The sequence below is a fragment of the Spermophilus citellus genome, assembly GCF_964194105.1.
Source record: "Spermophilus citellus genome assembly, chromosome: 2".
Taxonomy (NCBI): domain Eukaryota; kingdom Metazoa; phylum Chordata; class Mammalia; order Rodentia; family Sciuridae; genus Spermophilus; species Spermophilus citellus.
In genome coordinates, this window is record NC_138183.1 from 21,709,273 (window position 1) to 21,734,764 (window position 25,492).

At 37.6% G+C, this 25,492-nt stretch overlaps 1 protein-coding gene and 1 long non-coding RNA gene across 2 annotated transcripts in view; both read right to left on the bottom strand.

The window, feature by feature from the left end:
- Positions 1-18,883, bottom strand: part of HSDL2 (hydroxysteroid dehydrogenase like 2) — a 70,070-nt gene extending 51,187 nt beyond the window's left edge. Inside the window, exons 1-4 of the mRNA XM_081282460.1 lie at positions 18,727-18,883; positions 3,735-3,898; positions 2,659-2,757; positions 321-435 (exon numbers count right to left, since the gene is read on the bottom strand). Of these exons, the coding sequence (XP_081138586.1) occupies positions 321-435; positions 2,659-2,757; positions 3,735-3,898; positions 18,727-18,743 (395 nt within the window). The 5' untranslated portion in view covers positions 18,744-18,883. The remainder of the gene's footprint in view (positions 1-320; positions 436-2,658; positions 2,758-3,734; positions 3,899-18,726) is intronic.
- LOC308658569 lies at positions 9,877-11,711 on the bottom strand. The gene is made up of 2 exons (XR_014024198.1): positions 11,629-11,711; positions 9,877-10,062 (listed from the first exon to the last, which is right to left on the bottom strand). It is a non-coding gene; the product is annotated as an uncharacterized lncRNA (long non-coding RNA).
- Positions 18,884-25,492: the final 6,609 nt, after the last annotated feature.

Below are 25,492 nucleotides of genomic sequence, written 5' to 3' on the forward strand. Positions count from 1 at the left end.
CATTTCATTTACACTGTAAACATGAGCTTTCCCTTGATCTGAGACAAAACCTTTCCATCTTCCCCTTGCAGGCCTGGCACTTATTAGCATTAATCCTGTATCAAGTACATTTTTCACAGCAACAAGCCCTGTCTTTTATATTATATGAAATCTCTTAGAACCACACTTACAATACTACTACCTTCAGCTTAATAAAATAGTAAAATGTATCTGCTAGCTTAAAACTATATTGCTAATTCAGTTCACATCCGTTTGTGACGAGGTAAATTCTTTGAGAAAACACTGTGACTCTCCCCCCACAACTTTTCCTTGTGACTCACGTGAGGTAGGTGCCTCTGGTGTTCACGTTCATCATCAAGTCCACTCTCTTTGTAGGTGTTTCCAATGTGTTGGTCAAGCTAATAGCACTGGCATTATTCACCAAAATGTCAATTCCTGTTTCCAAAATAATCAGTTTCATTTTAATGGAAGGGACACTTTATCACACACATGCACACAAGCACACAAATAAAAGCATTTACTCTACATTGTTGAACTCTTGGTTGATTCACAAATATCACTTTTAGATAATAAGATTCAGTAGCTGTTTCAAAATAGCACCACATGGGGCTGGGGTCATAGGTCAGTGGTACAACACTTGCCTCGCATTTATGAGGCACTGGGTTTGATCCTCAGCACCACATAAAAAATTAAATAAATAAAGTTATTAAAAATAAACAAACAGCACCACATGATTTGTAGCAGTACAATGGAAATCCAGGCAATCACCGGCACTCCATGGAAAATTCTAGGAGGCTTAGTCCTCAATGGTTTATAGCTTCCGTCCTACTTGTTCTTTTACCTCCTGGTCTTTCCTCCCTGTCTCCATGAATCCTAAGTCAAATTCTTCTCTGGCATGTCTCCAAGGCCTGTGCCCCTACCAAGTACACTAGTCTCCCTTTTCCCCAAGACCCTATTTTTAAAGGCAAGGGCTCCTTTCTGTTCTTGAAACTGGGAAGAGAAAGACCTTAAGTTTCAATCCCATAAAAAGGATCAAAATGGATCAATTTTGTTTTAGTGACTCATATACACACATAAATAATAACTAGCAGGGTGCAGTGACAATACAAATTTGAGGACAGCCTCAGCAATTTAGTGACACCATAAGCAACTGAGTAAGACTGTCTCAAAATAAAAAATAAACAGTGCTGTGCATGTGGCTCAATGGTCAAGCGCCCGTGGGTTCAATCCCCAGGGCCGAAAAAAAAACACAAATCTTTAACTGATTTCTGTATACTGTATCTAGTTCTGTATACTCTATCCAGTTTCTACTATGTATCATTTATAGTTACATGTTTAATGAAATAATACCAAATGAAAATGGCAAAATATAAAATATGTCAAATGTTTTCCTTTGTTTCCACATGTTCTTTGCTATTCTTTTTTAAAGTTCACTTAATGACTGTTGCACAATATGAATGAACTTAATGCTACTGAACTATATATTTTAAAATGGTCAGAATGGAAAATTTTGTCTTTTGCCACAATTTTTTAAAATTAAAAAAAATGAATGCAAAAAATGGAGAGGACAGTTAATATTCCATAAAGCAGGAATACTACAATTTCTACTTCTTGGGTTAGACAGCTTCTAAGAACATCTTTTATTATTCTGCTAACTTTTCCAATCCCCTTTCTCAAAACATGTGGAAAACTATTTAAATAAGATCATTAAATTCACTAAAATACTTTAGTCATAAGCACCCTTTCTTCATAGATAGTAACATTATAAAATTTGGATCATATTCTCATTTCTCAATTTCCATACACTTCAGTACCAATTTCTGTTACTATTTTTTTTCTTTCTTTCTCACTTTATTTTTTTTTTAATAGTATTGGGGATTAAACCCATCAGTGTTTCACCACTGAGCTGCATTCCCAGACTTTTTTATTTTTTATTTGGAGATAAGGTCTTGCTAAGTTGCCAAGACTGGCATCAAACTTGTGATTCTCTTGCCTCCCAGCCTTCAAAGTGGGGTACTACCCACCCATTAGTCACCTGGTAGGCATCTTGGTTATCAAATTGACTGTCCGGGTATCACAATGCTTATGTATTAGGAATCCTTATTTTACTTAACAATGGCCCTAAAATGTAAAAGTAGTGATGGTGGCATTTCAGATAAGCAACAGAAAAGCCATAAAGTGCTTTAAGTAAGAAGGTGAAAGTTCTCAAGGAAATAAAAATTTCGTCATGTTGAGGCTGCTAAGAACTACAGTAAGAATGAATCTTCTACAGATGACACTGTGAAGAAGGATAAAGGAATGTGGGCTAGTTATGCTAACGTGCTCGGTTGAGTTATGTACCTCAAAGTTCAGGCTATGAAAGGGAGAAACCACAGTCAGACAACTTATTATAATCATATTATTATCACTGTTCTATTTTATTATTGATTATTGTTGTTAATCTCTTACTGACCTAATTTACAACTGAACTTTATCATATTGTATGTATAGGAAAAAACACAGAATTTATAGGGCTCAGTTATTATCCATGGTTTTGGGCATCCACTGGGTGTTCTGATAACTAGCTACACTTTATCAATATCCAATAATCATCCACTGGGTGTTATTATACCTATATTTTATCAATAGTCAATAATTACTTCAGAATTAAGGCACTACCTCCAAATTTCTCAACGGCTTTCTCCACTGCGTCGTTGATTTGCTGTTCATCTCTCACGTCAACGATACATGGCAAGGCTCTCCCTCCAGCTGCTTCAACTACAAAGGGCAAACAAACAGAAAAGCATCAGCACACTCAAATACTGTATACCTTCCATTCTGATATAACCGTCCAAAGAAAAAAGTACCCTATTTTCAGAAAATCAATATAAATTACTACAGTGTTATAACCACTAGTGACTCTACCACTCAGTAGGACAGACTGACTAACCCCACCCAGCTTCAGACTAACTAGGCCAACTCTATTAAAAAAAAAAAAAAAAAAAAAAAAAAGGAAGGTAATTTAAAAAAAAAAACTTTTAACATGGAAAATTTCACAAAGTACACAAAAATAACAGGCTAGTTTAAAGAATTGTCATTAATATATCACCTATTGCTCCTGTTTTGCCAGTTTATCTTCCCCTTCCCTTGTTTTGTTTGTACTTTAAAATAATCCCCTGCATCATCTCACTCATAAGCACTTCCTGCTCATTTTCTCCAACATAACCAACAATGCTATAATCTTGATCAGCAAAACTGGACTTGAATATTTAAGCCTTTTCTCCTGCTACTGGGCCTAGCACAATCCCTGAAAATAAGCACAATTATTCATCAACTGAAAACATTAAGAGAACAACTTGCAAAGTGAACAGAGAATAAGAGTTTTTTCAAAATATTCACACCATCCCCCACTCAGATGGTCTCCTCTCCATTTTCACCCCATTGCCCCCTCCCATTCAAGAATTATTGCCTGGTGGGGAGAAGGAGGGTGCTGGGGATGAAACCCAGAGCCACCCATATAGTAGGCAACTGCCCTACCACTGAGCTACATCCCCAGCCCTGAGACATGATTTTTAACTGAAATCTCTCATATGGCTTAGACGTGCTAGAGAAGAAAAACAGTCAAAACTCCTGCTTTCAGGTAACAAAATAAATATTTCCTTAAACAGATAAAATTATCTTAGGGTATTTTTCAAATAGCTTAAACTATAGAGATCACTGTGAGGGCACTTCATGAAATGGAGTGTCATACTCACTTTCTTCAGCAGCAGTATAGATTGTGCCTGAAAGTTTGGGGTGTGACTGGGTAGTCTTTGCAGCAATGACAATATTCGCTCCATCCTTTGCTGCTTTCAATGCAATAGCTTTGCCGATGCCACGGCTTGCACCTGTGATAAAAACTGTACATCCTGCTAGCTTCCTACAACAGAACAAATGTGACCTTGTTAGAAAGTGCAATATTTTATTACTAACCAGTATCAGGAGCTCATGCACATTTTCATAATATACATATTTCTTCTTCTGTGAAATTTTCTCTAAGCCCCTGCTGCCCATCTGATAGCTAATAACTCTGCTATACTCCCACTGCATAATGACTTATAAATTATTTATGACAACTGCTGTCTTACTGTGGTTTGGCAAACAAAATCTGCTCAAAGTAAATTTTAATGAGAAATTAATAAAATACTATACACAAACATGCATTATTTCACAAAAAAAGTATTAACAAGGCTTATTTTTGAATGGCAGAATTATGCATAAATTTCACCAGGTTCTTTGTATTCTCTAATACTTTTCAAATTTTCTACAATGAATACATAACAAAGAAACTATGTAAAACAAATAATGGTTCAGTGGATGTTCATAGTAGTGGAAACAGCCCTAATGTCTATCAACTAATGAATAGATAAACAATGTAGCATATATCCATACAATAAAAGAGAATAAAATGCTTACATAAATGCTACCATAACATGAATGAATCAAATGCATTTTGCTAAGTGAAAGAATGTAGTCACAAAGGACCACATGTGTTAGGACTGCATTTTGTATCCATAATAGACAAGTCTATGGAGACACAAGATCAGGGGCTGCCTAGAGCTGAGAGTAGGAGGGTTGGGAGTTGAGAGCTGAAAGTGAGTGGAAAAGTTTTTGTGTTTTGTGGTGCTAGGAATTACACCCAAGGCCTCACATATGCTAGGAAAGGATTCCACCACTGACCTACACCCTTAGCCCTTTTTATTTTCTTTTGCACAGGGTCTGGTTAAATTGCATCTTCCTTGCCTCAGTAGGTGGGATTATAGGCATGAATCATCACACCACTCAGTTATTAAAAGGTTTTTAAATTGACTGTGGTGATTTTAGTAAATATACTAAAAGCCACTGAACTACATATTTAAAACAGGTGAAATGTTTGGTGTGAAGCACATCTTAGTAAAGCTGTTAAACAAACCAACCTAGACCACAGTGCGGGGCACATGCCTGTAATCATGGTTACTAAGAAGGCTGAGGCAGGAGGACCACAAATTTAAGGCAAGATGGCAACTTAGCAAGACTGTGTCTCAAAAAAAAAAAAAAAAATGGGATCGGGGCATCATAGTTCACTGGGAGAGCACCCCTGGGTTCAATCTCCGGTATCAACAACCAAAGAGCCCCTAAAGGGCTCTCAAAGAGCTAAGTATTGATCAGAAATACTCTGATTGAATGCATTGACAGTTCCCTATGTCCACTTCATTCTTCACATCCTTCCATCTTACATTCCTAGTTGTTAATGAGAAGGAAACATCTAAAATAAAGTAGGATGACAAAGAGGGAAACCTACTTTCTTGTTTGCTTTCTAAGGACAAATAACACAGCCTGCCTAAAGATAAAGGTGAAGAGAAGACAGCAAAAGTGACAATGGCAAAGAAAAAAGTGGTCATGGACAGGCAAGCATGTTAACAAAAGAAGGTCCGGCTCCTGCCAAGCCCTGGAGGGTGGCTTGCACTCCTCAAGTAGGACAGCAGAGGTGAAAGGAGGAGAGGTTTTTAATAAGGAATAACTATTTGATAAGAAGAAAGCAGAAAATGGGAGAAGGCAAAAGTGGAGACAGTTTCTGGTAAAATACAGCAAATATACAAAAAGCACATAAAATGAATGTGCAAAGCTAAAAGAACAAAATGAAAATGAATGGTGGTATAACCAAGAAAAAAAAATATTGCCACCACCTGTCTATTTTTCTCTACTCTATCCTCCTTCCTTCTCCCACCCCACAAAGTAAAAACTACCTTAAATATTATCATTCTTCCCTGTTGTTGTTTTTGTAATCATTTCTACTATCTGTGTATCAATCTCTTAACCAAGGGTCAGCAAACTATGGCCCACAAGCCAAATATGACCACTGCTTATGTATGTCTGATCAAAGTTGAGAAAGTTTTTTTACAGATGAATATTTGTGATCAATTTGATAGAGCACTACCTTGAACACCAACTAAGCAAAACATTATTTCCCTGTTATTGACTGAATTGTGTTCCCCCAAAAGACATGATGAAGTCCTAGACTCCAATACCTCAGAATATGACCTTATTTGAAAACAGAACTAGCTGAGATGAAGTCTTACTAGAGTAGGGTGGGCCCTTGATGCAATTATTCCTGGTGTCCTCCTAAGAAGAAAGGAGACTATGTGAAGACAGCCACATGCCATGTTGTCAACACCATATGATTGGAGGGATACAGCTGCTAGAGGGGGATTACACCTGACTGCTGGCACCATCAAAAGCTAGGAAGACACGACCAAGGATTCTACTCAGCATTTCAGAAGGACAGAGCCCTGCTGACACCATGACTTCACACTTCACGATTCCTGAACAATGAGAGAATAAATTTGTTTCAAGGGCCTGGGGTTGTGGCTCAGCAATATAGTACTTGCCTAGCATGTGTGAGCCCCTGAGTTTAATCCTCAGAACCACATAAAAATAAATAAATAAAATAACGATATTGTGTCCATCTACAACTAAAAAATAAATATTTTTTTAAAAATTTGTTTCAAGGGGTGGGGATGTGACTCAAGTGGTAGCACGATCGCCTGGCATGCGTGGGGCACTGGGTTGGATCCTCAGTACCACATACAAACAAAGATGTTGTGTCCACCGAAAACTGAAAAATAAATATCTAAAAAAAAAATTTTGTTTCAAGCTACCCAGTTTATGGTAGCAGCTCTAGGAACTATATTATACCACACTACCATCTCAAAAATAGAATTCCATTTTCCCCATTAGTAGACCTTGTGAAAAAAAATGGAAATTGATATGTATATCTACATAAAGTCAAATATTTACTGTCTGGTACTTCTCAGAAAAGTTTTGCCTAACCATTATTTAAACAACACACTGTTTAGGTTTTTGTCTAATTTTGAACTTTATATAATAGATTCATATAGTATATGTTATTCTGAGATTTGCTTCTTTCAAACACTGGAGATTTAACCATGTTGATGCAAGTGACTATACTTTTTATTTTTATCAACATATGAGAGTCCACATATGAACTATATTTTTTTTATTTATCCTGCTGCTTATGGACTTAGTGGAAGGTATTTTCCAGGTATTTTGTTGTTTGGCAGTATGAACAATACTGTGACAAATACTGTTGAACCTATCTTCAGTCACACATGCAAGGGTTTCCCTAGAACACATATCTATTAGTGTAACTGTTGGCTTAAAGGATATTGTTATGAATCAAAGGTAACCACAAATTCTTTGACATTCCTTCCGTCAAGAGAAGGAGTACATTTTCCCCTCCCTTTGAGTTTGGGTTAGCCTATGGCTTTTGTTGACTAAATGAATGTGACAGAAGCAACACTCTTGAATTTCCAAACCATAAAATGGTGGGCAGCTTCTACTTTCTCTTAGAAGCCAGATGCCATGCTGCTAGTGAGTAGATTAACAAATGATGAGAGGCCATGTGAACAGACACCCTCCAGAGTGTCTCTCCACACGGCCTCTCATCATTTGTTGATGCTACTTAAGACATTTTAGCAAAATTACCAGCTAGATGCAGCCATATGTATGCACTACATGGAGAAGAACCCAGGCAACCCAAAGAATTTTGAAAAATAAGTTGTTTTTGCCAGGCATGGTGGTGCACATAATCTCAGCAATCCTGGAAGTTGAGGGTTGAGTACTACAAGTTCAAGGTCAGCCTGAGCAACTTATTGAGATACTGTCTCAAAATAAAATTAAAACAAAACAAAACAGGGGCTGGGGTTGTGGTTCAGTGGTATGGCGCTTGCCTAGCATGCGTGAGGCACTGGGTTCGATCCCCAGAACCACGTAAAAATAAAAAATAAAGGTATTATGTCCATATACAACTAAAAAATTGAAACAAAACCAAAAAGGAGCTGGGGATTGCAGCCCAGTGGGAGAGCATTGCCTAGCATTTACCCAACACTCTAAGTTGATTCCCTATTACCTTAAAAAAAAAAATTGTTTTAAAACACTAAAATTTGGAATCATTTGTTACATGGGAATAGATAAATAAACACTGAAGTTCAAGCAATACCAAATCCCTTTCCAAAGTGGTTAATATTTCTACTAGCAGTGTATGAGATGACAGTTCACACACCCCCCCCCCGCCCTGCCCCCAAGCACTTGGTAATGTCAGTCATTTAATTTTTTTTTTTTTTTGCTAATCTGGTAGTATGAAATGCTGGTTTAAAATTTACATTTCTCTGACTACTAATGAGGTTGAACATATTTTCATGTTAATGGTCACTTAATGTTCCTTCTCCCAAGAATTCCTATTAATTTGTTCTTCTATTTTTCTATATGGTTATTTTTCTTCTTATTGACTCATAAAGTCTATAAATTATATACATTCAAATATCTTCTCACTGTGTCTTGCCTTTTCACTATCTTTATATATATCTTTCAATGAAGAGAAATTCTTCATTTTTCATATAGCAGAATTTATGAACATTTACTTTTCATGGCCAATGCTTTTAGGATAAGAAATTCTTCCTTACCTACAAGCATATTAAGCTTCCATGTGTTTTATGGTTTGCCTTTTAAAGTTTTAAAGTTTAGGAAGCCAATCTATTTCTTCCCATGTATGATTAACCAACTGTCTAAAACTGAAAAACTTATCTTTCCTACAGTCTTCAATGTCAGCTTTATTAACTCCATAAATTTATAGACCTGCTTCTAAACTTTCTATTCTGTCCACTGGTCTACAGAGACCACACAGTCTTAATTATAATAGCTTTATTATTCTTGATAACTGATAGGGCAAAAAATTCCATTTGTTCTTCTTCAAGGGTTTCTTGGCTATACTTGGACCTCTGCTTTTTCACACATATTTTATCTATCTACACAGCAAAATTAGTTGGGATTTTGATAGAAATTATATTAAATTTATAACTCAGTTTGGTAAGAATTGGTGTCTTCGTAACTGTTTTACAATCCATGAACATGGTATCACTCTCCATTTATTTAGGTTTTTAATGTTTTTTCATATAATTGTATAATTCTCTTTTTTTAAAAAAAACTTTTTTTTTAGTTGTAGTTGGACATGATACTTTTATTTTATTTATTTATTTTTTGTGGTACTGAGGATTGAACCCAGTGCCTCACATGTGCTAGGTGAGCGCTCTACTGCTAAGTCACAGTCTCAGCCCCATATAATTGTATAATTTTCTACAGAAAAGTATTACTCATTTTTTACTGACTTTATTCTTGGGTACTCCATTGTTTTTAACTTTTTTTCAAGTTTGTATTTGTAAATAATTTCAAACTTAAAGTTGTAAGAATAATATGAAGAATACACAAATATCTTCCACCCAGATTAGTAGTTGACCTCATTGCTTTGTCATTTGTACTCCTGCTCATCCCCACTCTTGTCCTTCCATAGATCTTATTTTTTCCAAACCACTTAAGAGTAAGATGAATACATCAAGGCCTATCTTTTTATATATCCACAGTAGAGTTAACAACCTTAGTATATATAACATTAACACAATAACTACTTATATCTAATATAACATCAGTATTTTAATTTTGTCAATGGACCCAACAATGCCCTAGAGCAATTTTTTGCCCTGAAATACAGGACCCAGGTGAAGATCAGACTATGCCTTTACTTTCATATCTCTTTCATCTCCTTTAATCTAGAACATTTTTGCAGCCTCTTGTCTTTTATAATACTGACCTTTTGAAAAATACAGTCCCAATTCCTTTTAATTTTTAAGAATTTTTTTAGTTGTTGATGGACCTTTATTTATTTATATGTAGTACTGAGAATCAAACCCAGTACCTCGCACATGCTAGGCAAGCGCTCTACCACTGAGCCACAACCCCAAATACCCCCATTACTTTTATTTTTTTGGTACCAGGGATTGAAACTAAGGATGCTCAACCACTGAGCCACATCCACAGCTCATTTTATTTAGAGACAAGTTATCGCTGAGTTGCTTAGGACAACTTTGTGATCCTCTTGTCTCAGCCTCCTTAAGTTGCTGAGGCTGGCTTTAAACTCACAATCCTCCTGCTTCAGCTTCCCAAGCCACTGAGATTGGAGGCATGTGCCACTGCACCTGCACTCCTCCATTCCTTTAAAAAAAAAATAGAATGAATCTCATTTTATTTTATTTTATTTTTATTTCTATTTTTGAGGTTGGACACAATATCTTTATTTATTTATCTTTAAGTGGTGCTGCGGATGGAACCCAGGGCCTCGAACATACTAGGCGATCGCTCTACCTCTGAGCCACACCCTAGCCCTGTAAAGGTAAAATTTCTAAGCTGATTCTAAGCTGCAAAAGTCTGAGTTAAAGTGTAAAAGACTAGGACATTGTAAAGCTTCTAGATTACAAGGCCTGGGCTAAAAGGTAAAAGCCTATTGTTACAATTCCTCTGCTATCCCCGGAACCTGTAAGTTGTTAGGACAATGCGGGAGCTGCTCAGTAAATATCTCCATTGATTCCCTGGTTGTTTAATAGCTAAGGGCTCCAGGTAACATGGCACGTACGCATATAGGCCCCAGGACCAATCAGTTTGAATGTGTGCCCCACTTGGAAGTGACCAATCACCCCTGCCCAAACTGTTCCCTCCAATGAATGGACTAATCATGTATCAGAATTGTTGTTCAATTTCCCCGCGCCTCATGATGATTTGTTCTGATGTATGCAAAGCCCACCGCCCTCTCCAAAAAGTGTACTTAAGCTCTGCTTGACCTCTGCTCTGGGCTGCTCTCCCTTCTTGAGTGAGCACAGAGTCCCAACGCGTTGGAACGGATCCCTAATAAAAATCCCCCTTGCCATTGCATGAAGCTAGTCTCGTGTGGTCTTTCCTTCTCCGACGTTTCGCCGGACCCTTACAGCCCCTGAATCTCATTTTAGATTCATCTGGTATTTCCTCATTATCAGAGCCAGGCTATACATTCCCAGCCAGAATATGAAATACTATTTTCTTCAGTGTATCAGATCAGGAAGTACACAGTATCTACCTGGTCTTACTGATAATGCTAATTTTATCATCCAACCAATATTATCAGATTTCTCCACTGTATAGTTACTAATATTCCTTTGCAACAAAAAAACAATCAGTGTAAAGACAAAGATCACTTTTGTCAGGCACTGTGGTACATGCCTGTAATCCAGCTGCTGGGGAAGCTGAGACAAGAGGGTCACAAGTTTTAGGTCAGCCTCAACAGCAACTTAGAGTGACCCTAAGCAACTTAGTGAGACCCTCCTCAAAATAAAAAATAAAAAGGGAAGGAAATGTAGCTCAGTGGTAAAAGTGCTCCTGAGTCCAATCCTCAGTGCCAAAAAGAAAAAGGAACAAAAAAAAAAAAAAAAAAAAAAAAGGCAAAGACCATAGCTGGGGTTGTAGCTCAGTGGTAGAGCACTTGCCTAGCTTGTGTGAGGCACTGAGTTCAATCCTCAGCACCACATAAAAATAAATAAACAAAATAAAGGTTCGAAAAAAAAAAAAAGACTAAGACCATTTTAAATTATTTATTACAGAATTTTCAAATATATCTAAAAATAAAAATAGTACAATCAGTTTATTTCCTGAACAATTATCAAAAATTTGAAAGCAATTATCAGAAAACAAATCCCAAAGGTCATATAATTTCACATAAAAATACTTTAGGGGCTGGGGTGGAGCGCTCACCTAGCATGTGCGAGGACCTGGGTTCGATCCTCAGCACCACATAAGAAATAAAACAAAATAAAGGTATTGTGTCCATCTACAACTAAAAAATAAATGTTAAAAAAAAGAATACTTTAGTATTCACTTTTCTGATAAACACTTTTGATATAACATAATTATTATGCTTATGAAAATAAATAATCCCTCAATACCATCCAGTATGTGTCCATATTTAAACTTTTATTTTTATTTTTTTTTTAAAGAGAGAGTGAGAGAGGGGGAGAGAGAGAGAGAGAGAGAGAGAGAGAGAGAGAGAGAGAGAGAGAGAATTTTTAATATTTATTTTTTAGTTCTCGGAGGACACAACATCTTTGTTGGTATGTGGTGCTGAAGATGGAACCCTGGCCGCACGCATGCCAGGCAAGCGCGCTACCGCTTGAGCCACATCCCCAGCCCCCATATTTAAACTTTTATAATGTTCTCAATAATGTCTTTTTACAGTTGGTCTGATCAAATCAGGATCCATTAAGGCTCTCACATTGCATTTGTCATATCTTATAAATCTCAATCTGTACTAATTCTCCTTCCATCTATAAACCATTATTTGCTGAAGGATATAGATCATTTGTTTTATAGTAGAGTCCCTACTCAGGATTTTGAATTTTATACTTTTATAAATCTAATATATTTCTATATTTCTTGCAGATTTTTGTTCATGTATAGAAATCTAAATTATTTTTCTTCATTGACTTTTAGATCCTAAAATAGTCAAATTCTTATTAATTCTGATAATTTAGTTATACATTATTTTAGTTTTCTATGTAGGATGATATCATCTACAAATAATGGCAACAATGTTTATTTCATTGCAATCCATATACTTCTTAATTATTTAAATATTTATCTTTTAGTTATAGATGGTCACAATATCTTTATTTTATTTTTATGTGGTGCTGAGGATTGAACCCAGTGCCTCATGCATGGTAGGCGAGCGCTCTACCTGTGAGCCACAACCCCAGTCTATATACGTCTTCTTTATGTCTTACTACTTCAATTAGAAGTTTCCAGATGGAAAGTCTGAGATGCGGGCTGGGGATGTGGCTCAAGCGGTAGCGCGCTCACCTGGCATGCGTGCGGCCAGGGTTCGATCCTCAGCACCACATACCAACAAAGATGTTGTGTCTACCGATAACTAAAAAATAAATATTAAAGTTCTCTCTCTCTCTCTCTCCCCCCCTCTCTCACCTTCTCTCACTCTCTAAAAAAAAAAAAAAAAGAAAAAAGAAAGTCTGAGATGCAAGAAGATATGAAAACCAAAGATATGGGTAAATAAGTATAGAATCTAAAGATTTTAATAATAAAATAATGATTGTAGGGTTAAAAAAGACAAAATTAAAATATATTGTTGAGAATATATGTTTAGTATACATAAGACCATGGGTTCAATGCCCAGTACAGTCCAAAAAAAAAAAAAAAGCCTAAGATAAACACTTGAGATCTAAGAATCCCAGGCCTTGACAGTTTCAATAATAAGAACATGATGCTGACAGAAATGACTCTAAAAGAAAAAGGACAATGGCCCTGTGGGCCAAGTTGGAAACTACAAAAAGAATTTCTAGGATCTCTCACTCCTATCAAAGGGAAGAGGAGTAAGAATCCCATCCATTCTTCTGTTAAGGAGTCAGAGCAAGGAGAGAAAGGTATGTAGCATAAGATACAACAGTCTTCCAATAACTATGCCAATGCCAGTAATAAGTCTCCTAAGCAGAATTCAAGATTTCTTTTCGCTTCTTTTTGCCTTTAGCTCAAATCCCTTTAAAATCTATAGACAGATCATACATCAAAAATTATGAGAATTGGGGCTGGGGTTGTGGCTCAGTGGTATAGTACTTGGCTAGCATGTGCAAGGCCCTGGGTTTGATCCTCAGCACCATATAAAAATAAATAAATAAAATAAAGATATTGTGTCCAACAACAACTAAAAAATAAATATTTTTTTAAAAAATTTTAAGAATTTGTTCTTTTCCTTGTATGTTTATGTGTTAAGTTTGATATGTAGCTAAGTTTGTTTATTTTTTAATTCAATTTTAGTTTTTCTTTTTTTTTTATAATATTTATTTATTTTAGTTCTTGGCAGGCGAACACAACATCTTTGTTTGTATGTGGTGCTGAGGTTCGAACCCGGGCCGCACGCATGCCAGGCGAGCGCGCTACCACTTGAGCCACATCCCCAGCCCCTCAATTTTAGTTTTTCTATCCCCTCATCTTTGATAAGGGATATTGTAAAATATGTACATCGTTTAAAAGTCAAAATCTTGTACTAGAGGGAAAGGGAGGGAGAAGGGGAACTGCACGGAAAATGGAAGGAGACCCTCATCTTTATACAAAATACATGTATGACAATGTGAGGAAAAAAAGTGTGTCACATTAGATTGGGTAGAGAAAAGTGATGGGAGGGGAGGGGAGGGGAAGGGGGGAATGGAAGGACAGCAAAATAAAGTAGAAATAATTATTACTGTATGTATATATGTGACTGCATGACCAATGTGATTCTGCAACCTGTACACTCAGAAAAATGAGAAATTATATCCCATCTGATTCAAATGTATTGTCAAGATCATTGTACTGTCATGTGTAACTAATTAAAACAAATTTAAAAATTATAAAAAAAATCTTATACTAATATACACTCAAAGAACTCTGGTACTTTACCTGGAGGTTACATGCTTCACTGATTTCTGGTTGATCCTTTCTGTATTTATTTTTCCAGAAATATGCAAACAGACACACACACTATATGTATATATGACATTTTACATCTGCATATGTAATATTCCCTTTTCCATATATAAAAAGTAGTATACACAGATTATTAACTTGATTTAATGTAAATATTCACATGAAAATATCCCAACTATTGCTTTAAAAGGCCCATCCCTTTGCCCAGGACAGAGCTGGATTGCTTCCCACTAGGATAAAGGGCTTCTCCTCCTCACCTAGAGCCAGATGGCACTGGCAGCAAGAAAGTCAAAGGCAGCTAGACTGGTACTACAGGAAGGATCTCCTCCAGCTCCAAAGCATTAGAACCAGAATGTTAATGACAAGAGCACCTCAGAGAAAGAGTCCACATTTCTCAAATACCATGGGTAGGTAGCTAAAACTTGCAAATGTAGAGATAACCTACACCTCAACTTACTAAAATTCTCTGAGATCTGAAAATCAGGGTAAATGTGAAGAAATTTTTAACCATTTTTAAAAAGGAAAATGATTTGTTTGGTTTTGTTTTTGTTTAATTTTACACACACACACACACACACACACACACACACACACACATTTAGTTGTCAGTGGACCTTTATTTCATTAATTTATTTATATGTGGTGTTGAGAATCAAACCCAGTACCTCACATGTGCTAGGCAAGTGCTATACCACTGAGCCACAACCCCAGCCCCTTGGTTTTGGTTTTGAGACAGGGTCTTGCTATGTTGCCCAGGCTTGTCTCAAACTCTTAGGCTCAAGTGACCTCCTGCCTCAGCTTATCAAATAGCTTGGACTATGACCATGCACACCACACCCAGAAAAAAAAAAAAAGTTTTTAATTAAAAAAAAAAAACTGGGGCTGGGGATGTGGCTCAAGCGGTAGCGCGCTCGCCTGGCATGCGTGCGGCCCGGGTTCGATCCTCAGCACCACATACCAACAAAGATGTTGTGTCCGCCAAGAACTAAAAAATAAATATTAAAAAAAATTCTCTCTCTCACTCTCTTTAAAAAAAAAAAAAACTATTCAAACTATTCTAAAGTTCATTTGAAAAAATAAAGACCCAAGAATAATCAGGAAATTTTTGAAAAAAAATATTTCCAAATGAGGCAAGATCTAGCTTTTCTCAATATTAACATATTTTATAAAACTAGAGTAATTAAGTGGTTTGATACCATTGCACGAACAGAAAGACCACTATAACAGAACATAAAGTCCAGAAATAGATCCCTATACATACAAGAATTTCACATGTGATAGTAGTAGAATTTCTGACATAAGGAAAAGGATTAACTATTAGGTCAAAGCTGCTGAAACAAATGGAGGGCTATCAGAACCAAAATGAAGTGGACTTCCTCCGTGCCAAAATTAATCTTAAATGGATGAAAAACTCTGAACATGGGAAGCCATCCTACTTTCCTGACTGTAAGTTCCAGTTTTTAGGTGCTAGAAGGACTTTTCCACTCTTGAATTCACAAATTCAAATTGAACATTCCTTCTTCAGCAACTCCTCCAGTTCTAATAAAACAGTCTTTTAAAAAATCTGAATGCAAAATATACACATATATACACACACATATAAATGCTATAAAATGTAAAATATTTATAAAAATATAAAAATAAGGTTAGGGGAGTAGATCAGGGATAGAGCACTTGCCTAGCATATATAAAGCCTTAGATTTTGATCCCTTTCAAACACACACAAAAAAATTTTTTTAAAGTAGAAAACCAGGGGCTGGGGTTGTGGCTAAGTGGTAGCATGCTTGTCTAGCATGCCTGAGGCACTGGGTTTGATTTTCAGCACACATACAAATAAAATAAAGGTCCCTCGACAACTAAAAAATACTTTTAAAAAAAGTAGAGAACCATAAAAATACTATAACAATAATTTAAAGTGTGTGTGTGTGTGTGTGTGTGTGTGTGTGTGTGTATGTAAGCATGGTGTACCATCATCCCTAAAGAAAAGAGACAATAAAACATCTTGTTGCTGAATGCCCCCTTTCTGTCCCAAAAATTTAGGGAACAATGACAGTAAACCTGAGCCAGAAAGTCCAAATACATCATATATCTTGTAAGACACTGGTTTTCTCTTATGCACACTAGAAATTCAAATTGAACATTTACTAGTATTATATGAAGAAAGTGTTATATGTAGAAAGCTAGTTTCTTACATGTTCACCATAACAGCTGCTCCTTGATATGTTGGTCATGTATGCAAGCTAATGCTGATGATATCACTGCTTCTGCAACCAAACATACAAAACAAAACCTCTCTAAGTGGGAATGGGTGCCAAACTAAGAACACTGGAAAAGATATGTGTCATCTGTCCAGTTGGCTGCCACTGGACAAAATACCTGAGGGAAAGTAGACACTGCTTGCAAAGCACTTCGAAGGAAAGAGCTACCAGTTCAGTCTGTTGTCACTGAACTCTTCTTGGAGCAGTCACTGATCACTGGTAAGCTTTCCCCATAAATCACGTTTTGGACGCTGTCTCTGTGCACTTTCTTTGGCCTGGCACAACTGGGCTGTGGATGTGACACATGGCCTTTGAGCTTGTTCCAAAAACACAAAAGCCTTAAAAGATTAATAGTTCTGACTTCATAAAAACACATTTCTTCATGTTAAACAAATAACATAATCAAACCTAAGACACAATTTTAAAAAACTGAGAAAGTATTTGTAACACATATGATAAAGAATAAATTTTTAAAATATGCAAGCTCTCAAAGATCAATCAAAAATCTCACTGGGTAAGCCAGTCATTAAAAAGATATATAGTTGGCTTTAAACCACAGCTTCTCAACCTCTGCACTACTGACATTTTGGACTAGATAATGTTTTGTTGTAGAACTGTCTGTGCACTGTAAGATGTTTACCTGCATCTAGTTGACTCCACTCACTAGATGCCATTAGAATCTCCCCACAATTATGACAATCAAAAATCTCAGATATTACCAAATAGCCTCTGGGAGTCAAAAAGCTCCATGGTTTATATTTATAAAGAGATCCTCATCCTCACTTGTGATGAAACAAATACAAAGTTGAAGTATCATGAGGAGCCATTTTTTTCTCTAATTAGATTTTCATTATCAAATATTTTGTTCTGACCAAATTCAATAGGTTGGATTAGAAAACCTCATTCATCATTTTGGGTATGCAACCCTTTTGGAGACAAATATCTATATATCTTATAACAATGATCAAAATTTAAGTACATATACTCTTTGATTCAGCAATTTCGCCTCCAGGAATTTATCCTACAGATATGCTCACAAACACACACACTCACTGTGCACACAGAATTCAGGGATAATCTTGGAAGCAAAGATGGAATAACCAAAAAAAAAAAAAAAAACCCGCAAAGATCTGGTATCCAAAAATAGGGCACAAGTTAATTAAATAAAGGTAAAACTATGTAATACATTATGCAATCATTAAAAAGAGGAGGAGGATATACATGTACTTTGAAAATGTCTGTATATCCCAGGGCATGTTAAGTAAAAGAAGCAAAGCCAAAATGGAGTTTGCTACTATTTTTTCAAATAAGTGTCCCTGTTTGGATGGTATACAAAATAGTTTATAAACCCCTACAATGGAAAGATCAGAAAGTAACAGACGTTTTCAAAGATTCTTCTTTACTTCACACCTTTTTGAACTCATTAAAGCCTTTTGGCTATGTACCTGTTTCAAGATAATATAGAATGTATCGGTTGTCATTCAGCTTGAAGTACCCAGACTGCACAGAAACAAAGTAGAATGGTATTTGCCAGGGGCTTCAGGGAAAAGGAAAACTGGGAGGTACAGTTTCTGTTTTTGCGAGATGAAAAGTTCTGGAGATCAGTTGCACAACAATGTAAACATACCTAACACTACCAAACGGGTACACTTAAAATGGCCAATTTTGTAATATGTTATCTCGCTTAAAACTTTGAAAAAAAAATCACTGCCAAAAGATACCCACATTTTAAGAGCAGTTTGTTACTAAATTTAAGTATCCCAACTATCTTATAACTCTAAAATCAAATGTTCCGAACAAGTGGAAACACCAAGGTCACTAGCTTGTTCCAGTGACCTTTCACCTAGAATTTTCAGGCATTCGGCTAGTCCCACGTAACTGCTTCTAAACCCAAGGTAGGGTTACGTAGTGGGAAAACCACTCAAGACTCTTTACCTGAGGAAGAGGATTTTACACGGAGGCCCCCTGTAGTACACAACTTGGGGTTACTTTCCACGCACTACTGCACGTCCTAAGGACCCAACGCCCAGCACCTTCACTGGCCCGGGCGATTCGCAGAGACCCCACCGCGCCATGCACTCACCCAGCCCGATCTCTCCCCGCACTGTCCCCAGCCCCTTACCCGGTGTTGGGTAACATGACTTCCGCAGACCTGAGGAGGTGGCCGCAGCTGCTAGCCGGGAGCACTAGGAGCAACTTCAATGCGCATTGAGCTCCTCAACGGCCCCGCCCCCGAGGCCCCGCCCCCCGAGGCCCCGCAGGGGATGGGCGCTCGAAGAAGGCGGAGATCGCTGAGTGCGCCTGCGCACGCAGTGGGGCGCCGGAGCTCCGCGTTTGTGCCTGTCCCGCGCTCAGCCAGGGCCCTGGAAACCGGCTCTCTGCGCAAGCGCCCCGAAAGGCACCTCCGCCCCGCCCCTCTCCCGGGGTTCTACCGGGACAATGGACCTCTGCCCGCGTCTGCCGTGCGGGGTACGTCAGTAGCTACTTACGTCCTTGCTGGCGCCTGGGTTTTTTTCTAGAGCCAGTTTCGGGCCAGGCGAGTGACTGGTCCGCTGGGGATCCTGAGCTCTAGGGACTACCTGGGGTGCTTTGGCTCTCGACCTTTCAGTTCCACCTTTTCTCTCCACCCCATCCTCAAGCCTGGCTCCCGGCCCGCCGGCAGAAATGCACTTTGGGGCAGAAGCCAGCAAGCGTCGCCTTTCCACTCGCCCACCCAGTGTGGAGTAAAGCCTTCCTGACCTCACTGGTCTGTGGATAGCCTGTGGTGAGAGGGCAGTTTCTGGAACAGAGATCTTTTCAGAAGTCGCGCTGAAGAATTCATACTAAATCTCGGCAGCAAAAGCCAAATTTGGAAAAGGAAAGTTTTCCTCCTAGAATAAGGTCAATTCTGGGATTCGGTTTTCCTTTTGGAAGTTAAGCCTGGAAGTAACTCAGCCACCCTAAGTGAACCAAAGGCCATGGCATATTTGAAATGAAGAAATTGTTGTGTATTTTGTAGGGGTAGACAGAATGCTAAGGAGATTGATATAGGACGCCTACTTAAGGAAACTATCTCGCTATGGGGTATGTAACTGCCCCGTGTATTGTAGGCCTGTAATGGCTCTGTTTACTCTCGTATGTCACCTGCCCAACCTGTCAGTCTCTTATAGGTATTTCAACTTGTGAACCATTATATGGTTCTTCGAGACTTGAGGAATTTACTTATTCAGCAAATATTAGCCCCTACCACGCACAGGTCACTTGAGACACAGGACAAGATCTCCGTGTATATATGGGAGGAGATCTATCCTAAAAGTGTCTTAGAAAGAGAGTTATAAAGACGGTTGAAAAGATGAACTGTCCACTAACTCTTGGAAGCTTTTGCTGAAGGGTACGTATAGGGTGGCATCTCTTGCATAACGTCTAAAAAACTCCCTCCTTTTTGAAAGCACGTTGTCCTTGGTCTTTTAGATTCCACTTCCTTGAGTGGTGTGCTTCTGTTTCCATTTGTTAAAGAAAAGGAGAGTTCAGCTAAGTGGCAAAACTAAAAGCCTTAGCCAACTTTTCAGTCGTAATGTTGCTATTTTGTGAAACTGAACACCTGTACTTATGCTGTTTTTTATACTTTTGTAGAAGATAAATTTATTCCTAAATTATTAGAGGTAGTTTAAATTTAATCCATTGTATTCAATATTTTGTCTAGTGTTAAAGTATGATTTTGAGTTATCTATGAGCTCCTATACTATTACATTGATAAATCTAGTATTAGATTAATATTAGAGGAGGTAAATGGGATTGAGGAAGATCTGGTTTTAAAAGATGAATGTTTTTGGCTTAGAATGAACAATGTAGAAAGTGTTCTGGCTGCAATGTGAAGAATAGCTTGGGAATAGATGGAGGTACAGAAGCTCATAATAATGTAGTAAGAAAAGTGAAAGGTAACCTGACTTAAAGCAGTAAGAGTGGAAATGGAAAGAGAGGCTCTTAAGAACCGACCTGATTTAACTAATGATTAGATGTGGTGTCAAACATGACTGCTTTATTTCTAGTGTAAACTCCTGGGAGAACAGTGGTACCACAACCAAGATCGGGGATACTGGAGCAGAAATCCTGCAGCAGACCACTATTGTACTTTCATCCACAGGAAACACTTAGCTATGTTAATCTTGCAGTGACATATAGTCATGAGATTGAGTCAATGAGATGTCAGCAGAAGTGAGTTAAGCAATGTCTATTGCTTGCCTCAGCTTTCCATCCTCCTTCCTGTAAGTTGGGACATAGATATGGACTTCAGTCGGTCTAAGACAGTGGTCCTCAAACTTTACCATAAATCAGAATCACACTGTGGGGGCTGGGATTGTGGTTCAGTGTAGCACTCTTGCCTCACACATGTGAGGCACTGGGTTCGATCCTCAGCACCACATCAAAATAAATAAATAAAATAAATGTATTGTGTCCATCTGTAACTAAAAAAAAAAAAAATTAAAAAAACACTGTGCACAAGAAAGTAGTTTCTTGAAAAATTAAAAATAGCTAGACACAGGAAAATGTGCCTATAATCTCAAAGACTCAGGAGGCTGAGATAGGAGGATCACAAGTTTGAGATCAATCTTCCCAACTTAGCAAAACCAAAGAAAATGTAAAAGAAAAATCACCACATGACCCTGCACTTCCTCTTCTGTGCATAGACCCCAAGGAAAAACCAAAGAGAGATTTGCATACCCATTTTTGTAGCAGCATTCTTCAAAATAGATTACCAGTGTCCCTTGAATGAATGCATAAACTAAATGTGGAATATCCAATGTAATATTAACTCACCCTTAAAGAAAATGGTGGCTTATGTGACAACATGGATAAACTTTGAAAACATGTAAAGTTAAATAAGCCATAAAGGGAAAACACTAAATACTTCGATTTATATGAGGGATATAGAGTAGTCAAATTCAAAGAGATAGAAAGTAGAAAGGTGGTTTTGTCTGGAGCCAGTAGGAGGGGGCATGACAGAGTTTCAGTTTTAGAAGATGAAAAATGTTTTGGAGACAGATGGAGATGGATGTGTAATTGTTGTACACAGTGTGAGTGTACATACTGCCACTGACCTGTATACTTAAGAAATGGTAGAGTGCTTGCCTAGCATGCACAAGGCCCTGGCTTCCATCCCTGCACTACCAAAAAAAAAAAAAAGAAAGTTAACAATAGTAAATTTTGCAATTATTTTTTCAAAATAAAAAAAAAAATGCTGGCATATTGGTATATTCCTGTAATTTCAGCTACTTGGGAGGCTGAGGTAGTACAATTAACCAGCCTAGGCAATTTAGCGAGACCCTGTCTCAAAATGAAAATTTAAAACAAGGACTGTGGATGGCGCTGGAGTCATAGCACAGTGGTAGAGCACTTATCTAGCATGTGTGAGGTACTGGGTTCGATTCTCAGCACCCCATATAAATAAAGATTCATTGAAAACTAAAAAAAAAAGGACTGTGGATATATCTCAGGTGGAGATCACTTGCCTAACATGTACAAGTCTTAGGTTCATTGTCAAAGGAGTAAAAAATGAAGTGCTGGGTTTCAACTATAATGTTTCTGATTCAGTAGAGCTGCAATATTTGCTGAAAATTTGCTGTTGTTACTTATCCAGGGAAGCTACTTTGAAAACAACTGCCTTAGGGTATGATTGAGAAACAATGTGGAAGGTACCTGGGTCCCTGCATGTTCCTCAAAGGACAGAGTTGCCTTTTCAACCTGGACCATATACCAACCTCCATACTGTTATGAGAGAAAGAAATAAACTGCATTTTTTAAATTATTGTATTGCTTTTTTTATAGCCTCTAAACTTGTAATTTGATTAGTATAAACCCATCACAATGGAAAATGACCATTTCAAACTCAAGGTATTCAGAATTGCTATCAGACACTCAAATGAAGATGTTGGTGAGCAACTTTGAGCAAGCACATCATTTATTAAAGCTGGAAATAATACATTTCATAGCCTTTACCTTATAGGTTTCAAAGATATGTATATGAAAGTCACCAGCACATATTCCCTTGATTGCCATAACACATAACACCACAAACTTGGTGGCTTAAAATAGCAGAAAGTTGCTGAGCATGGTGGCACATACCTGTAATCCCAGCAACTCAGGAGGCTAAGGCAGGAGTATTGTTAGTTCAAAGCCAGCCTCAGAAATTTAGCAAGGCCCTAAACAACTTAATGAGACTCTGTCTCTAAATAAAATATATGTAAAATAAGAAAGGGCTGGGCTGGGGATATAGCTCAGTTGGTAGAGTGCTTGCCTCACATGTACAAGGCTCTGGATTCAATCCCCAGTACCACACACACACACACAAAAAGGTGGGGGGCAAAGGGCTGGGCATGTGGCTCAGTGGTTAAGTGGCTCTTGGTTCAAGCCTGGGTACCAAAATAAGAAGAAAAAAAATAATAGAAAGTTACTCTTGGGCTGGGGAATGTGGCTCAAGTGGTAGCGCGCTCGCCTGGCATGCGTGCGGCCCGGGTTCGATCCTCAGCACCACATACAAACAAAGATGTTGTGCCCGCCGAAAACTAAAAAATAAAGATTAAAAAATTCAAAAAAAAAAAAAAAAAGAAAGTTACTCAAGTTACTCTTTCACAGTTTTGGAGCAAGAGTCTGAAATTAGTTTCACTGGGCTATAATCAAAAGTGTCAGCAAGCCTTTAGAAGAGAATCCATTTATTGCCTCTTCCAGTTTCTACTGGCTTGATGACTACCAGCATTGTTTGGCTTCTGACTGCATCACACCAACATTCAAGGCCTACATCTTCAAATCTCTCTGTTCCATCTCCACATTGCCTTCTGTGTATGTCAGATTTCCCTCTTTTCCCCCTTAATAGTATATCTGTAATGGCATTTAGAGCCCAGCCAGAATACAATGTAGGAAAATCTCCCAATCTAAGAATCTTTAATCACATATGCAAAGATCCTTTTTCTAAATAAGGTAACATTATCAGGTTCCAGAAACTAGGACCTGAAAAAAATTTGGAAAAGAAAAAAAAAAACATTCAATGAAGAAGAAATGATTTGAAAACTAGTTATTGTGAATGCCAAATAAGTCTCACTGGTTTCACTCCAAATCTGCTTGATAAAACCAACTCAAAATACTCCATATTTCCTTGATGGGCTATTTGCTGCAACACACTGTCCCATACCAATTTCTTTCCTTTAAATGTTGGTTATACATAACAGTAATTTAATCTGGCTAGTTTAAACCAAATTAAAGGGGGAAGGTAGAGGGGAACTTACTAGGAGAATTCTGAGTTGGTTTGTATAATCAAAGGAGTTTAATGACTAACCCTAATAGTGGGAACCAGAGTAATTCGAAGAACCTATCTTCTCTGTGTATCTATTCAGTTCCAAATACTAACAAAAACACTAGTAAAATGATTCAACCTGCAAATCAGCCATGACCAGGGATAAAAATAAACATGAACAACTGGGAAGTAATGAAACATTGCCTGCCTACCAAACACAGGTCATCTCAGTTGTGTAAATGTAGAGTTAACATATTGGAATTCATGATTCAGGGAAGAAAGGGTTGGTAGGATTTTTCATTTGGAGAGCTTAATTAAGGCTTCTCTCCTTGGTATGTAGTATTCTAGGCAGGTCGAACAACTATATGCATAAAGAACCTAGGAACCTGGAGGTAGGGAAGGGATCAATGTCCGACCCATTTTCCTTGAGATCTGAGGTTAGTAAAGGAATTTTGGAGAGGTTCTGACAAATGATCAGGGGCAGAAAGAATAATAAGCCCCCGAATTAAAATTAACTTGAATACATGAGACACCTAGGCTTAGGCTCAGGGCTCTACACAGAGGCCTAACAATATGAAGAGGTATTCACATGTTTATGGCAGAGTTATTCATAATAACCAAAAGGTGGAAATAACCCAAATGTCTGTCAACTGATGAATACATAAACAAAATATGGCATATGTAATAAATGGGATGTTATTCCTCCATAAAAGGGAATGAAGTACTGATAAGTACAATGTGGATGAAACTCAAAAACTTGCACTAAGTGAAAGGAGGCAGAAACCAAAGATCACATAATGTATGATTTCATTTAAATGAAATGTCATAATAGACAAGTCTATAGGGATAGAAACCAGATTGGTGGTTGCCATAGGCTGAGGGGAAGTGAGAAATAGGGAGTAACTGCTTTACATCAACCCTTTTGGGATAATGAAAATATTTTAGAAATGTTTAGAAATATTTTGTCATAGTTGCACAACAGTAAATATGCTCAGTGTTCTGATTTGTTCACTTTAAAATGGTGAATTTCACCTCGAAAAAAGTGCTAGAAAAATATTCATGGAGGAAGGCTAACTTTGAACAGAATGTGGCTGGTAATAAATAGGAAGTTCTTCAAGACCCAGCCACCTTTGTATACTTATGTTTTGGAAAGCAGTGACTAAGCAATGAAGAATGAAGTGTAAACTAAGAAATGAAATATATTAGTGGGGGCTGGAGTTGTGTCTCAGTGGTAGAGCACTTGCCTTGCAAGTGTGAAGCACTGGGTTTGATCTTAGCACCACCCCTTTATTTAAAGAGGGCTGGGGTTGTGGCTCAGCTGTAGAGTACTTGCCTAGCACATGCAAGGCCCTGGGTTTGATCCTCAGCACCACATAAAAATAAATAAAGGTATTATTGTGTCCAACTGCAACTAAAAAATAAATATTAAAAAAAACAAAGGCATTGAGTTCATACACAACTAAAAAAATTGAAGTATAACTTTAGTTATACTTTTTTAAAAAATTAAGTATAACTTTAGTAACTAGTTTGGGGCACTAGTGGGTGAAAACTCACTAGTATTAAAAGTTTCTCAAGTTCTCATTCTCCTTGGATTTTGAAAGCAGAACTGATTGATGAATTG